We start from the raw sequence: 14,023 nt of genomic DNA on the forward strand, positions 1-14,023 counted from the left end.
CCCACGGTGCCTGACAACTTCCCTGGCTGACTGTAGCTTCTCTGGCAAGCTTGTACGCTTTTAGCACCGTGGAGATCTGCTTGTGGATTAGTTATGGCTCCCCTGTTCAACAGGATGCTTCGAGCACGTCAAATATTGTCAATTTAGCCTCCTCCAATATCTACTTGGGGACTTTGAAATTGTTGTGCACACGTCTTAGCCTGGTTACCATCTCAGTTAGTTTATGCCTGCTCCTACACTCACAATTTCGCAAAGTTGGAAACAGGCAAAAACTAACAAGTGTTTTTTCAGCAACATACACGCTGGGCAGACAGTTAAAAGGTATAACCAACACGACTTTGCAAAAGTAGACTTTAATACTCAAGTTTCGGCGTCTCATGTCCACAGAAACATGGCCCACATATGTATGAAACTATCTTATTTAACATTGTATGAAACTTTATCTAACACTGGCCATCATCACAATGTATAAGTGACTTTTGACTTGATTGTAGCTGCAACAAAAGTTTTCAATGCAAAAATAGATTTGATCTTAGTCCTGAACATGGCAAAGTATTCAGTTTGAAACATGGCAAGGCACAAGGCTTCAAATCAGTCAGAATTAACTTATTCGATCATTGAAAAAAATTTTATTTCATTAAACTGTGTGTTTTTTGCCAAGGGAACGTCACAACAGAGCAAGTACACAACAGTTCTGGTCCAGATGAAGTAAAGGCTACTCAACACTCTCCCTGCTACCAAAACTTGTAACTAACAAGAACTTGATCGAAAACAGGTACCTCAGCACGAAAGAAGTTTAAGACACATAATTCGGCTCCAAGTTCCATCCAATTTTCTTGTTAGACAATCTTGGAGTCTGTCTTTTCTGACATTGCAACTATCACACCCATATTCATTTTTGTCCATTCTTGTCACAGCTTTTAACATACTGGTCACAAGCAAAGATCACAAGAGCTTGATTTCACAGTCCTGCTGACTCCTGAAGTTGTGCTGAGATCAGCTCCCAGTTCCCCTCTCCATCTTGGAGGAAGTCCTGGAACAGTAAAGACATCATACATTCAGCATCATTGTTAACGCGTACCAGAAAAAACAATAAAAAACATAGCAAAGAGGCAGAAATTTAGCTTCTTATGGTAGAACAGAACAACTATATATGCATTACACTCGTATTTCAAGGTTAAAACCTAAGTTACCTTCATTCTTTTCTTAAGTTATCTCTAACCATAAAAATAAAGACTGTTACAAACATCGTACCTGGGTGATCATTAAGACTCTGTAAACACTCTCCAACGTTGGAGATTCTTTGGAAAGGTTGTTCTGTCCCACTAGAATTACTGGGCCACCATCCTGTTCTTTAGTCCACGTAGGAAAGAATTCAGTGCTGCTGATGCCACTGGCTTTTCATTCCTTGGGTTTGGTCTGCAAGTGAAACAAATAACACAAAGATTAGGCAGTGTTGCCTCTGGGACCGGGTGGTCCTGATACTAGATAGCCTGGCACAAACCGAGTTCAGACAACTATGGGGGGCACGTAGTAGATGCAAGTTTGAATCATCCCCAAAGACAGCAAGAGAAGAGAATACTGTGGTGTTGAACACTTAGGTTTGTACAGGCTAATTGAACGCTCGAAATCACCCGGTGTGGAGAGAGTTGTGGTTCAGAACTAAGTGCTGTCCTATTTAATGTCACAATTTGTTTCTTTACAATTTCAGTTTTTTTACAATCTACTGTAATTTCTATTCAATGTGACGACCACCAGTAAAAAAAGTAATATGTCCGCTCCAAGACGCCATTGGTTACCACTGTGCTGGTAATTGGTGACTTTCACATTTTAAATTTGTTCAGAATGATAGTAGTCAAAGGAATAGAGGTTGAATTAACTTCCAATGGCAACCTGAAAGTGGTTCAATCACAAGACTAAAGAGTTTTTAACACTGCCTGCAGTCTGTGCAGAGGTACTGCCACGCGAGGGATAGCTAACCCTGTCCAACACGACCGGGACCTGAACCTTTGCACGAGGCTGGCAGTGTTAGGTCAGAAAGCAGCTCGCAGTGTCGGTGTTAAATATACTGTATAGTAGTAACACGTTCATCAAGCAAAGAACAACGAACGCGAGGGTCACGGTTCATGGGGTACCTGTTGCCTTGCACGCACACGAGAGTCCTCAGCCACCAGACGAAAATTCCTCGCCAGCATCCTCGACGAAAATTTGATGGGAGGTCGATTCCCAGAAACCCGCAAGAAGGTTTCGAACGCACTCTTCCTGCAGGTTCTGCTATGATAAACCCTGTTGAGTTTCAATCTCGGGGAGAGCATTTACAATTCACAGAATGTCAACACGCTGAGCTCTTGGCTCTAGACGACTCTGGGATACTTAGACCTGCGTCGTACATGAACGGTTCACACGATTTTCACAACAAAGGTTTCATTTATTTGACTCACTGACTGACTGATTGCCAAGCGCAATCTAGAAATCCCCACTCCTTGGTTTTATCGACCGAGAAACCTTGACTTTTACACAAAACAGTAGCGACTATAAAAGTAGCGAACGACAGCTATACGAGTATTAAAAAAATGATACAAGCGGCAGTCACATTGACCCTAAGCGTAACAATAAGACAATACACGAGTGTTCCTTGGATTATCCATACTATCACGATTTTGTTTGTTTTTCCCCTCTTGAACTACGCAAACGACTAGTACTTCAAACGCATGATATTCACAATGTAAGACTAAGTTAGAGTCCATCCACATGCTGTGAGCATTCACGCTGTGAGCTTCCTCCTTTCCCGTCGCGGTGGTTCTTACGACGCGGTTCCCGGCGAGGTCTCACAGGTTGCTCAGTACGGTCGTGGTCGCGGTGGCATGGCCGGAGGAACTCGCGCTGAACGACCCGGAGGACTCAAGCCACGTCCCGGGGGATAGCTGAAAGAAGGGGCGTCGGCCAGGAGGGTAACGATAAGTTAATCCACGGTTCATCATCAAAGTCAAACTTCTTGTCATCAGCATTCCAAAAAAAATCAATCATCAAGTTAGACAAGATAGCTCTAAAGTCTCTGCTAATCCAATATGGCTATGTGTTTTACAGGTTGGAGTTGCATTCCAAGAAATAACCAATCGGTGACAGGTTGATTGCTAGTTGACTTAACATTCTACTCGCCCGTCCACGATACTTTGACACGTTTTTCCAAACCGATTTTCACAGAAGCAGCAGAAGCGATATGTGGTAGATTAGCCGCATCAATTCAAGCCACGATTTGTCAATTTGGAAAGCATGTATTAAATCTTGTTAGTAGTGATATCTTCTTACCCCTTTCAGACCAAGAAATCAGCTCAATGTACTGGAAAATACTGAGACACATTAGACACACATAGCGTGGACAGTTATCCCAGTCTTTCTAAAATGCTGCTGACACACAACACAATTTTCCCGCAGTATCTACCGCCCTTACCGTCCAGGTGGGATGTCGTAAGGCTCCCTCCGAGGTAGTGGCAAGCGGTCCTCATAGCCCCTAGAAGTATAACAGTGGCACAGATGTAAATATGGCTTCATGCAAAGATATGCTCAAGATCTTTGTCTCAACAATAACATATTTTGGGTCTAATTGCAGAGGGACCTTGCAGGACAAATCTGAATCATAACCAGTAATCCTTCTATGAGGATTTACATTTTTCAATCTCAATGCAAGGGTATTTGCAAGTTTTCCTAATTTTCAAGTGCAAAACTGTAAAAAATGTCTTTTTTGAGATTTAGTTACCTTCAATCTAAAAGATGGTATCCAGTGCTATCTAGGGGTGGATACCGGTTTGGCTTAATAAGGTCCAAGTCCAAGTTTAGGTCCAGAGATTTAGGTTCAGGTCTGAACCTGAACCTGGACCTGATCCTGTCCAGTTGATGTTTTGTTTTATTAGACCAATATAAAGCATAGAGAATTAACACTGACACGCACGGCTATAAAAGTTTCTTGGCAAGAAAACTTTCAAGATAAACCAGTGTTTGATATTCAAATGTTTCACTTATTCTAAATGCCTTTTCTGTCAGAGGGGAGACTCAAAACACTTTTTATCAAACAAAATAGAAAAATATATTTGTACTTTGTTCAGGTTTTTTTGGACTCAGGTTTTTGTCTTTCAGGTATTTGGACTTGGTTCTTGGATGTTATAAAGGTCCGAATCAGGTCCAGCGAACCGGTATCCACCCCTAGTGCTATCCACTATTGTTTTAGTTTGATCAGGTAGAGGTACACTTGAAGTTAAGGTCTGGGCCTGTACCTAAACAATTTTACAGGTACAGTGTACTGGAACATAAGCCCAGCTTACAGGGTATCATGAGGTGTAGTTTGAGTACTGATATCTACCAGAGGGAGACGTGTGTTTACCTGGGGGGAGGGGTTCGTCGGCCGTACATGGGAGGTGGCGGCGTCAGTCGGCGACCCAGCGGACTGCGACTGCGCGCCCGGTAACCAGGAGGCGGCAGATCGCGGGGGTCACGTGGCGGCGGTAGGCGACTGAAAGTCATTGCAAACAGGTCACATGATTAGACTTAGTCACAAATGCCCTCCCAACACAGACCACCACTAAACACCACCAGTCACCATTCTCTGCCCTCAAAGCCTTTGCCTTTACGCCAAGAACAAGTAACAATTTTGAAGCTAAATTTTTGTTTTATAAGAACTGATGAACATTTTCATGTTCCTTGGTTGAGAATACCTTGAGCTAAACCTGTGGCATTCAAAGGATAAAATGACAACAATAGGCTTGACTAAAAGAAACGGATACAACAGAAGCCTATTGTGCTATGTCCTAACCTGTGTTTGCTTTCGGACAGCCTGCAAGGTGCAGGGTTGACAGGATGTCCCATGTAAGGAGAAACAGGAAGAAGACATGGTTACTGGTGCTGGTCTGTGAGGGAGGGCACCTTTTGTTTTTTTTACACCTGCATAGAAACCCTTTCAACCGCCTGCTCAATGCTGAGCACCTAGTGTTACCCACTTCACCTTCAAAGAATTAGATTCAACAATTTTATGGATGTTAAATTGGTTTCAGCAATACGTTTTACTTCCACCACGCCTGGTATCACATTAGGGTTGGTATCTAACAAGAGTGTTAATGTCACTGAAAATATCCTGACTACTTCGGCCAGTGGAACCCTAATAACAAAATGGTCACATTTGGGACAGGCTACCGGACAGAGAGAAACCCACATTGCAGATGGATCTGTAACACCTCTCATTACCCCTTTCAGTTTAGTACAACAGTTTATCATTTTGGCCAGCCGTGCTTTATTTACTGAGTTAATGCTTCAGCAACGTGGCTGGTGTTCAAGCTAAGATATGCAGCCTTAGCGCGGACAGTGGAAGCAGCAAATAAGCCACACAAGAGAACATCTGTGCAACACAGAAAGGGTGAAGCAGCAGTAGTGTGCGTGACACTTAGCCTGTTACACATTGCACCAGTGTTTCCGCCAGAGGGGCGTCTTCCCGTCAAATGACGGCCTTATGTCGCTTTGGACGGCCTGAACTCAGACATAGGCCGTCCTTTAAAAAAAAAAAAAAGACAAACTAAATGCCGAGAAATCGGGAAAAAAATACGAGAGGTCGGCATAATTTCAAATTGTTTTTCTTTGTTACTGCGGGCGTGGGGACGCTCTATATCGTTGGACATTCACACTCTTTTGTTTGTTGCTATTGTTAAGCTTGCGAAGAATCGATGTCGGTGCCTTTGGCATACGGTGATCTCATTAAAAACCCGTTTTTCAAGACTCAATCGAAGAAAGTCATCGAAGAAAACAAGGAAAAACGTAAACAAACCAAGAATTTCGCCCGTGCATTTCAGCCTCTACGTCGTGATTTGCCGCGATTCGCCGTGATTCGCCATCATTTCTGACCGTATTCAACACAATATATATTCCTTTGAATGTTTTTCCGTTAAAATTCTCCAAATGTACCGTAGATAAATTGTTTTTTTCGCTATGAATTCACGTAAGTCGAGTCGCAACCTGCCCCGTCCCGGGCCGTCCGCCATGTTTTTAAGCTCATTGATATGCAAGGTTCTAAGCGCTGATTGGTCCGCGTCATTAAATCTGTGCTCTGATTGGTTGACGGCAAGATGTCACGTGACCACAGTGCGGGAAAACCCCTCTACACTTCAGGCGTTTCTGGTCAATATAGATCGCATTTTGTGACGATTGAAGCAGTATTATAGCGACCTTCGTATCAAATTGATTTTGAAAAATTAACAAAGTTTTTTCTGATCACAACATTCAGTTACTTTTCCTGGTCAATTAATGTTCGCGGTATGGTCAATTAATTTTCGCGGTACGGTCAATTAATTTTCGCGGTACGGCCCTCCCCAAGTGGACGGCCTCTCAGTCGCGGTCTGGCGGAAACACTGCATTGCACAATCCCTATTGCCATGAATTCTTTTCCTGACAAAAATATTCATAATCCAATTGGACGTAACATGGTTTTAACGAAGATAAAAACTACAAAAATGTTACCACCATTCACCCACACCTCTAAGCACCAGAAGACAAGTCATATAAAAGACTTGGTTTTCACTATTATCTCTTTAACATTGTAGTTTTGGGGCAGTTTGTTGATATTATCATCAATGATGTTTAATACCAAATTTGTCTTGTGTCGAGTGATGCAGTTTTTGCTCTCAACTACATCAAAGACTTGGTTTTTCATTAGAAGTATGCAGTTTCCAGCAGTGGAACAGACTACAGACACTGAATAATCAAACATGAGCACAACCCACCTCTCATAGTACCTGCCAAGATGAAAACCAAAAGAAAAACAAAAGCACAGTTAGTAACAAGGCACTTACATTTCACTGAATGCTCCTGCAGTAGGATTTTAAAAATGATTTTCTTCCTTTCTCTAAAAAATTTTTCACTGGGAATCACCCAGTGGAATCACCTTTGTTTAACACCAACACCTCATGAAATTACATGTTGCACATGAACACTATGCTGCTTAGATGAATCCTGTGCGACTATTACCACCTAAGACATCACAAGTGAAACCCTTACACCAAACCTACAAAGCTAAGATGCAATGTGACTGTCACACATTGGCATACCCATCCATAGTTACTTCTTTAAAGTTTGGAGGACAATTCTTTGGATCACCCAGTAAGTCACCTTAAGCCTTATCATTATGTTACACATTATTGTTGTGATCGCTACAGCCAAGACTCACCTATCCCTGTATCTGTCATATACTGGATCCATGTAGCGCATCCTGTAGTAGTAGTCGGGAGGGGGAGGTGGCAGTCTCCGCTGCATGTAGTCTCCGTAACGATCACCCCGGTCTCGGTCATAACCATCATCGTAAGCAGGTGGGGGTGGACCACGGCCACCTCCGCCGCCGCCACCACTAGGGGGGAAACTAAGTCATATAAGATACAATAGTCTCCCATTTATGTACGTTGATGAAGGTTAGACATCCAGGTAATAAGATAAGCCAAAAATAGTTACTCAAGCAACTGGATAAAATTTTGAAACAGACGTTTCAGACAGCATTTGCTGTCTTTCGTCAGTGACTAATGGAAAGGACTTTTGAGGGGGGGCAAGTCAAAATCATGATGCCTTCTAACATCTAAGATGTTTCATTGCAATGTTCCATAGTCACTCCCTCCCTATCTAGTGTACGTATCTATGTACTAAGGAATAGAAAGATCCTCAGTGTTGAAATATAAGCTGCCTACCCGCCCCTGCCTCTCTTGCCCCCATCTGTAGGACAGTCTCTGGACCAGTGACCCATCTTGCCACATCTGTAGCACTCTCCCCGGCTGCCCTGGCCTGGTTGTGTGCGCACCTTACTCTTGGACATCTATAGAAGCAACAGAACAATACAACAAGATTACTAATCAATTATGCTAAATCAAATGTCACAATTAACATATATTAAAACAGAAACTACATCATACAGGGAAGGTGGATATACCGGTAGCTTAAAAGTCATTACACATCCATGACTTTGAAAACTCAGAAAATGGAGGCATGACTATATAACTATTATAAGGCAATAAAATCTTAGTACACATATTACTTATTAGTACCTCAACAGTAATTCTTGTTCCCATCCATTCCGTGTTGTTCAACGCCTTGATGGCATCATTCGCATCCTGCTCGTTATCCATATGCTGCAAAAAAAATGACACAGATGAACAAATACTTTCAACTTGATTTTCATGTCATCAACTTTCCAGGGAGAGAAGTAACTTTGATCTATGAGTGACCACTCAGTCACAGGAAAAATTAGTATCACTCCTTTGAATCGTTGGCAATGCAAAGAAAGTAACAATGAAGGAAAACTGCAGCCACAGGCCCTTCTATCACCTTACCATATTGCCTTTGAATCGGCACATATTTGGAATATGGAGTTTGCAATCAACTTACCACAAAGCCATAGTTCTTGATGATGTCACATTCGTTCACTTTGCCAAACTTTTCAAACAAATCCTGCAAGTCCTTCTTCCGTGCAGGCTGCGGGACATTTCCCACATACAACTTGGTCATTTCAGCTGTGAAGAAGAAAAAAGAAACATAAATGATAAAACATTGTCTTCGGTGACAACTAATCCTGCCTGGGGTATCTGAATATTACTATCTAAGTCATGCAAAGGATATATACATTATACATCTGATTATAGACATTATTCAGTCAATTTTTGACGGTCTCAAGAACTAGTAAATAAGACGGCGTATGCAGGGTTCTCCCCAGACAACGGAACAACGGCGCGCCGCCGGTATACTCCTAGCTCTGCGCCGGTATACTCATTTTCAAATCTAGGGTGTTTCTTCCCTATTTTCCTGGATAATCTGGCAAAAATTCATGAAAATACGCAGAATTCTGGGCCGAGCGGCGTCACTTTTTCCGTCGGCATTGTCTGTAAAAACTTGTGAATGGATCGGATACTCGAAAAACAATTGACCACTTCGCTACAACGCCGATGACAAAAGAATCTCATTATTGGTTTAGCATCCGACTCCCCTAAATCCTATTTCCATGCAAACAATGCTAATTGTCTGTATTTACTTCATGAATCACAGCCAACGGGGTCAGAAAGAAATGAGAAATTTATTTGGAGCTAGTAGTAGTAGTACTAGTACACGTTTGAGAAAATCACCTTACCGCCAGTGCGTGCCTCAAAATTCAGTCAAGATCGGCAAGCAGCAGGAAAATGCCTGGTTCATTGTAGCACTACTACATTTGAAAACATCGTGTGGGGTTTTGTTTAACATTCGGTGTGTGTTTTTAGTCCCAAAAGCAATGAAAAATGCAGAACTTTGTTCAGTTTGTTGGGAGCACATGGTCTCCTAGCTGACGAAAATTCTGCCCTTTTTTTAACAAAATCGGAAATCCAGTCGAAAAATGGCTGCTTCATTTTAGCAACATTAACCATGAAAATACCAAGCATGGTGTTATTTCGCTTTTGGTGTTGGTTGTTAAGTCCCAAACCCGACGAAAATGCAGAAATTTCAGAAAAACTATGAGGTTCTACCGACCGGCGACCATTTTCTTTTGTTTATAATGAAGCTAGACAGAAAATAGCCTCACATTTTACCGCAGATTACGGGCTTTAAAATTTGATATCATGGGCACGGAAAAAATATTAATCTTTTAGAAAACTGCATAATAGAAGGCTTTAATATTTATTTGAAAGTTTAAAGGATCATTTTCTTTATTTTCTTTGGTTCAGATGGGTTTTTTGAACGTCAAATACAATTTGTATCTAGTTTGAATCTGCGGCTACAAATGCAAATCCACTTAAATTCTACAGGAGGAATGGAACATTCCATTCTCAGACTAAAGGGGCCATTGCAAAGACTTGTAGCTGGAGATTTTACACTTACACTGTTACAGCAAACTTTTGTGTATGTTGGGATTTTGATGTGTGAAATTCTTCAGGAAAATTCATTACATTCTACAGCCTGTATATCAGAAAATGCACAAGTTTCTGTTGTCTTCTTTTTTTTATAGTTTTTGATGTGTTATTCATATCAATTTGAAGAAAAATTATTAATATTAATATCAAAATGAGAAGGTTTTGCCCAATGTTCTCCACATCTTTTTCCCATTGTGATTTGCCTCAAGTTCCAAGTAGAAAATACATGACTAGGAGTTGTGTATACTATTCTTCTTGTTGAACTTGATGGCACCGTTGGCCCCCGGTAAGGGGTCATAGCGGGGAACCTATGCCCAATTTTTCCCAAAAATTCAGAATTTTTGTGTCAGTTTGTATCATAGATTGAGGGTTAGCTTGCTTTTTTCTGTTTATGTGACAGGGATGAATCGAAGATTAAGCAAAAGCCATCAAGATGATGTCAGAAACATATGTAATAAAGTATATGTGTTTTCAAAATAGTGTTGGCTTGAACTTTGAAGATTTTTCCTGCCTCTTTTGCTTGTGATTGTTGGGAAGAAGTCAACATGAAGTTGCAGGAAATGGCCTCCATTTGAACTTGAAACAACCCAAATGCTAAAGCTTCCTCCTCCGGAGGGGGGGAAACCCCCCTCCGGGCCACCCCCCCAGCACGCGCCAAGGCGCGTCGCCTCGGGTGCTTCGCACCCTCCTCCGGTATACTCTAAATTTCTGGGGAGAACCCTGGCGTATGCTTGGCTTTATAATCACAAAGTATGCTGTTGTTTGTGTGACTATGAGTGTTGACTTTTTGCACATGGGACAGTGTTGCATGATGGGAGATCAGGGGATTAGCATGTCCAGTCGAAAACTAAAACGACGCCCTGCAGCGTCTCACTCTGCCTATCTGTTTTGACATAAATAAACTTTCTTCGTGTCCTAAAACATCATCCATACCAACATTGATGTAATATATTTCATATGCACAGCTCATATACCAGTAGAGGAGCAGAGACGAAAAGCCACAGCGCGACGGACGGGACGCCATAGAAAACTTGTCTCACAAGCTGACACACAAAGCCCATGCACGCTACCTCTCACTTTCAACGGCTCACCTTTGCTGCTGTTCCGGCCCGGGAATGGCCTACCACGGTTGAACGACATCCTACCGTCTGTGGGAGCGCGGAATGATTAAGAATACCAAAATTACCCCTTACACCGCGGGGAAAACGCGAAAATCTCTGAGCACCAAACCAGTTTTACCCTCGCTAGACTCGGCAAAATGGCGGGACTGCTACACCACGTGACACTGGATTGCAATCACAGTGCTTAGCTAAAGGACCTCTGATTGGTCTGATTTTCAAGGGATCTCCGAAACCATTCCTGCTGTCCAATCACGAAGAAGATAACAGAATACGTCTGGAGGTTATACCATCTACGAAAATTTTTAGGTGTTTATTCTCGTATTGGAAATGTTCATTAGAATGTTTAGATTTGTAAATTAGTTGTTTCTATGCATGTATGAAAAACACAGCGTAATACAAATATTTCGAAATCCTTTGAATAAGACAACTAAGAATTTTTCTTTTGAGTACACGATATACAATAAAAAGTAAGATTCCCTATGATGTGAATGTGATATTCTAATATGGCCGTCTGAAAACCATAGTAACCTATGTAACGCGTGCCTGCTGTAGAATCTGTCTCACTCTCCGAATCTAACGCAGTCATGCCGATCACAGTGAAAGACTACACTTGGGAAGAGACCGAGACTTCGGTTTTCATCACAGTTCCGCTCAAGGGCGTGCAGGCCAAGAAGACAGACATATTCTCCACAGACAAGTACATCAAGGTGAACTACCCTCCCTACCTGTTTGAGGTCGACCTGTTTGCACCTGTGGTGGATGATAAAAGTACGGCTCAGGTGGGAAATGGCACGGTCGTCTTCAAGCTTGTCAAGAAAGACCCCGGTATCTGGACACAGCTTGCAGCGTCGAGTGGTGGTGACAAGAAAGCTATGATAGAGAAGAGAGAGAAGGAGATTGAAAAGGCACAACAGAGAGCAGAAGAACAACAGAAGGCTGCTGCAGAACGGAAGAGACAGGAACAGAAGTATGCACTTCGCGAGCAGATGAGACTGGAGGAAGAAGAAAGAAGAAGAGTCGAAAATGCAAAGAAAGCTGAGCGTGAGCTGGCAATGTCTGAGCTGGAAACGTGGAAAAAGCAGCAAGTTCAGACTGAAATTGCTAAAAGGAATGAGGAGAAAAACAAGACTGAAGAAACAGAGCGAAGATTTGAAGTTGCCAAAGAGGAAGAAAAGAAGCCACAAGTTAGAGCACAAACAACCGAAAAGATTGAACCTCCCAAGAAGAAGTCTGAAGCTGCTAAAAAGAAGTCGTCCATGTTTGAGGATGATGATGCCAACATGCCAGCCATCAGGTCCAAAGGAAAAATTGAGGTGTCCTTCACACCAAGGGTCTTCCCAACACCCGTGAGGGAGTCCAAGCTTCATGAGGAGGAGGAGTGGCTGAAGAAACAGACAGAAGCCATGCGGGCTGCAGACATCGACGATCCAAACTTAAGCGAGGAGGAGAAAAATCCACTGTGGCTGAAGGAAAAGGGAGACGGATTTTACAAGTCTGGAAACGTCCTTGCCGCTGTGAATGCATACTCACAAGCTATCCGCATGGACAGTAAAATGCCTGCTCTCTATTCCAATAGGGCAGCCTGTCATCTGCAGATCAGGAACTTTCACAAAGCTGCACAGGACAGCTCCCGGGCGTTGGAGCTCTTGACTCCTCCAGTACCTGCTAATGCAGCAGCCAGGTGTAAGGCCCACGTGAGGAGAGGTACATCCCTCTGTCAGCTGGAGATGTACGTGGAAGGCTTGATGGACTACGAGGCAGCGCTGAAGATAGATCCCAAGAATGAAACTCTCACACAAGATGCTGAGAGAATCCGTCAAATCATACAGGGTAGCACTGACAATAATGGCAACGATGCATTGGAGTCATTAGATTAGAGCTGAACCATTTTGTTTGCTGCCTCATGTACAGATATGACTAGTGAACCAAAATCTCTGATGTGTTACAATGTACCAGCAAATTAGTTTGGTTGAGTTATTACTATACTACTAATACTAGTAAATGTTTTTTTTCCTTTGTGACACATTTCAAAATTTCTTTAGACTACATGTATTGTTGAATTGCATATTGATTGCATACTGTATATTCAGTTTTCATTAGGATACTAGTAATCTTATAATGTTATACTGTATATCACAGCATTTCAATGCTTGTATGGATTGAGGTCTATAACAAATAAAGTTGAGAAAGTAGTTCATTGCAAACAGGTTTATCAAAAGAAAAGTTCTTTCAGTCAACAGCTGAAACCTGAGAATTTGTTGTGTGATTTCATATTACTATTATCATATTAGCTAGAATTGCAGGACCTGCATTCGTTCACTGATGACTTTATAGATGGCATTGCCTTATGTGAGAAATGGTCTCCCACTCTTGAGATGTCTGGATAGGGTTGTCCTAAATATGACAATCAACATGTTACTAGAGAAATGGGTAGAAAAGTATCCAGACTCATATTTTGAGAATACCTTTGTCAATTTGTTTAAGTCAGAATCTTGTGGTCTGAAGTAGGTTTGGGGAAAATTGTCTCAACTTCAGAGCGTAGGCAACTTGCTGCTATCCAATGTGTCACACTGAAACACAAGAGGTAAGTAGTACAGTCTCCTGGCTCCCGGGATTCCAATCCTCGCTGAACCCGGGCTACCAGCTCACAGCGCACCAACCGCTAGGCTAAAAGGTTTGGACCAGTTTTAGACAGGTCAGTTAGTGGCGCTAACAATGAAGGAGAAGGAAACGGGTCTCGTGGTTGGTTCTTGTTTGATCAAATGGGGAATTTTACCAAATTTACTCTTAAAATGCAGATTTCTGAACCCTGGGACCATTTGTATGTCTAGAAATATGACTCGTAGCTGTGGTGTCTACATGGTATTCTAAAAGCCAGTTATATAGACAGGAGCTCTGTAGAAGTTGTAAGGTATAACTGCACATGAACTGCCAACCAATGTCTTTACTTATACAAATGTACTACCAAACAGAGCATGGTAAGCCAGTGTTGCCATTCATATTCTG

The 14,023-nt window shown here is 42.2% G+C and overlaps 2 protein-coding genes across 11 annotated transcripts; one reads left to right on the forward strand and one right to left on the reverse strand.

Moving 5' to 3' along the window:
• Positions 1-337: 337 nt before the first annotated feature.
• On the reverse strand, positions 338-11,168 carry LOC136433612 (RNA-binding protein lark-like). 10 transcript variants are annotated; one of them, XM_066426002.1, is made up of 11 exons: positions 10,988-11,168; positions 8,407-8,531; positions 8,067-8,150; positions 7,713-7,837; positions 7,205-7,381; positions 6,762-6,773; positions 4,808-4,828; positions 4,379-4,507; positions 3,452-3,511; positions 1,255-1,419; positions 338-1,033 (listed from the first exon to the last, which is right to left on the reverse strand). In XM_066426002.1, exons 1-10 carry the CDS (start codon positions 11,034-11,036, stop codon positions 1,332-1,334), a joined length of 870 nt encoding a protein of 289 aa, XP_066282099.1. In that variant the 5' UTR covers positions 11,037-11,168; the 3' UTR covers positions 338-1,033; positions 1,255-1,331. The 10 variants fall into 10 exon arrangements, with proteins under 10 accessions (XP_066282099.1, XP_066282096.1, XP_066282098.1 ...); XM_066425999.1 differs by having other exon boundaries at positions 7,205-7,393; positions 10,988-11,167; XM_066426001.1 differs by lacking the exon at positions 6,762-6,773 and having other exon boundaries at positions 7,205-7,393; positions 10,988-11,167.
• Positions 11,169-11,517: 349 nt separating this feature from the next.
• On the forward strand, positions 11,518-13,221 carry LOC136433610 (dynein axonemal assembly factor 4-like). Its single transcript, XM_066425998.1, has one exon. The coding sequence runs from the start codon at positions 11,602-11,604 to the stop codon at positions 12,892-12,894; it is 1,293 nt and encodes a 430-aa protein (XP_066282095.1). The 5' UTR covers positions 11,518-11,601; the 3' UTR covers positions 12,895-13,221.
• Positions 13,222-14,023: the final 802 nt, after the last annotated feature.

Source organism: Branchiostoma lanceolatum, chromosome 4 (assembly GCF_035083965.1).
Source record: "Branchiostoma lanceolatum isolate klBraLanc5 chromosome 4, klBraLanc5.hap2, whole genome shotgun sequence".
Taxonomy (NCBI): domain Eukaryota; kingdom Metazoa; phylum Chordata; class Leptocardii; order Amphioxiformes; family Branchiostomatidae; genus Branchiostoma; species Branchiostoma lanceolatum.

Coding starts and splice junctions, on each gene's coding strand:
- LOC136433612 (XM_066425999.1), bottom strand. CDS start 11,036: ATGTCGTTCAACCGTGGTAGGCCATTCCCGGGCCGGAACAGCAGCAAA. Junction 8,151..8,406: donor TCAAGAACTATGGCTTTGTG/GTAAGTTGATTG, acceptor TTTTTTTTGCAG/CATATGGATAACGAGCAGGA. Junction 3,512..4,378: donor CGACGAACCCCTCCCCCCAG/GTAAACACACGT, acceptor TTATACTTCTAG/GGGCTATGAGGACCGCTTGC.
- LOC136433610 (XM_066425998.1), top strand. CDS start 11,602: ATGCCGATCACAGTGAAAGACTACACTTGGGAAGAGACCGAGACTTCG.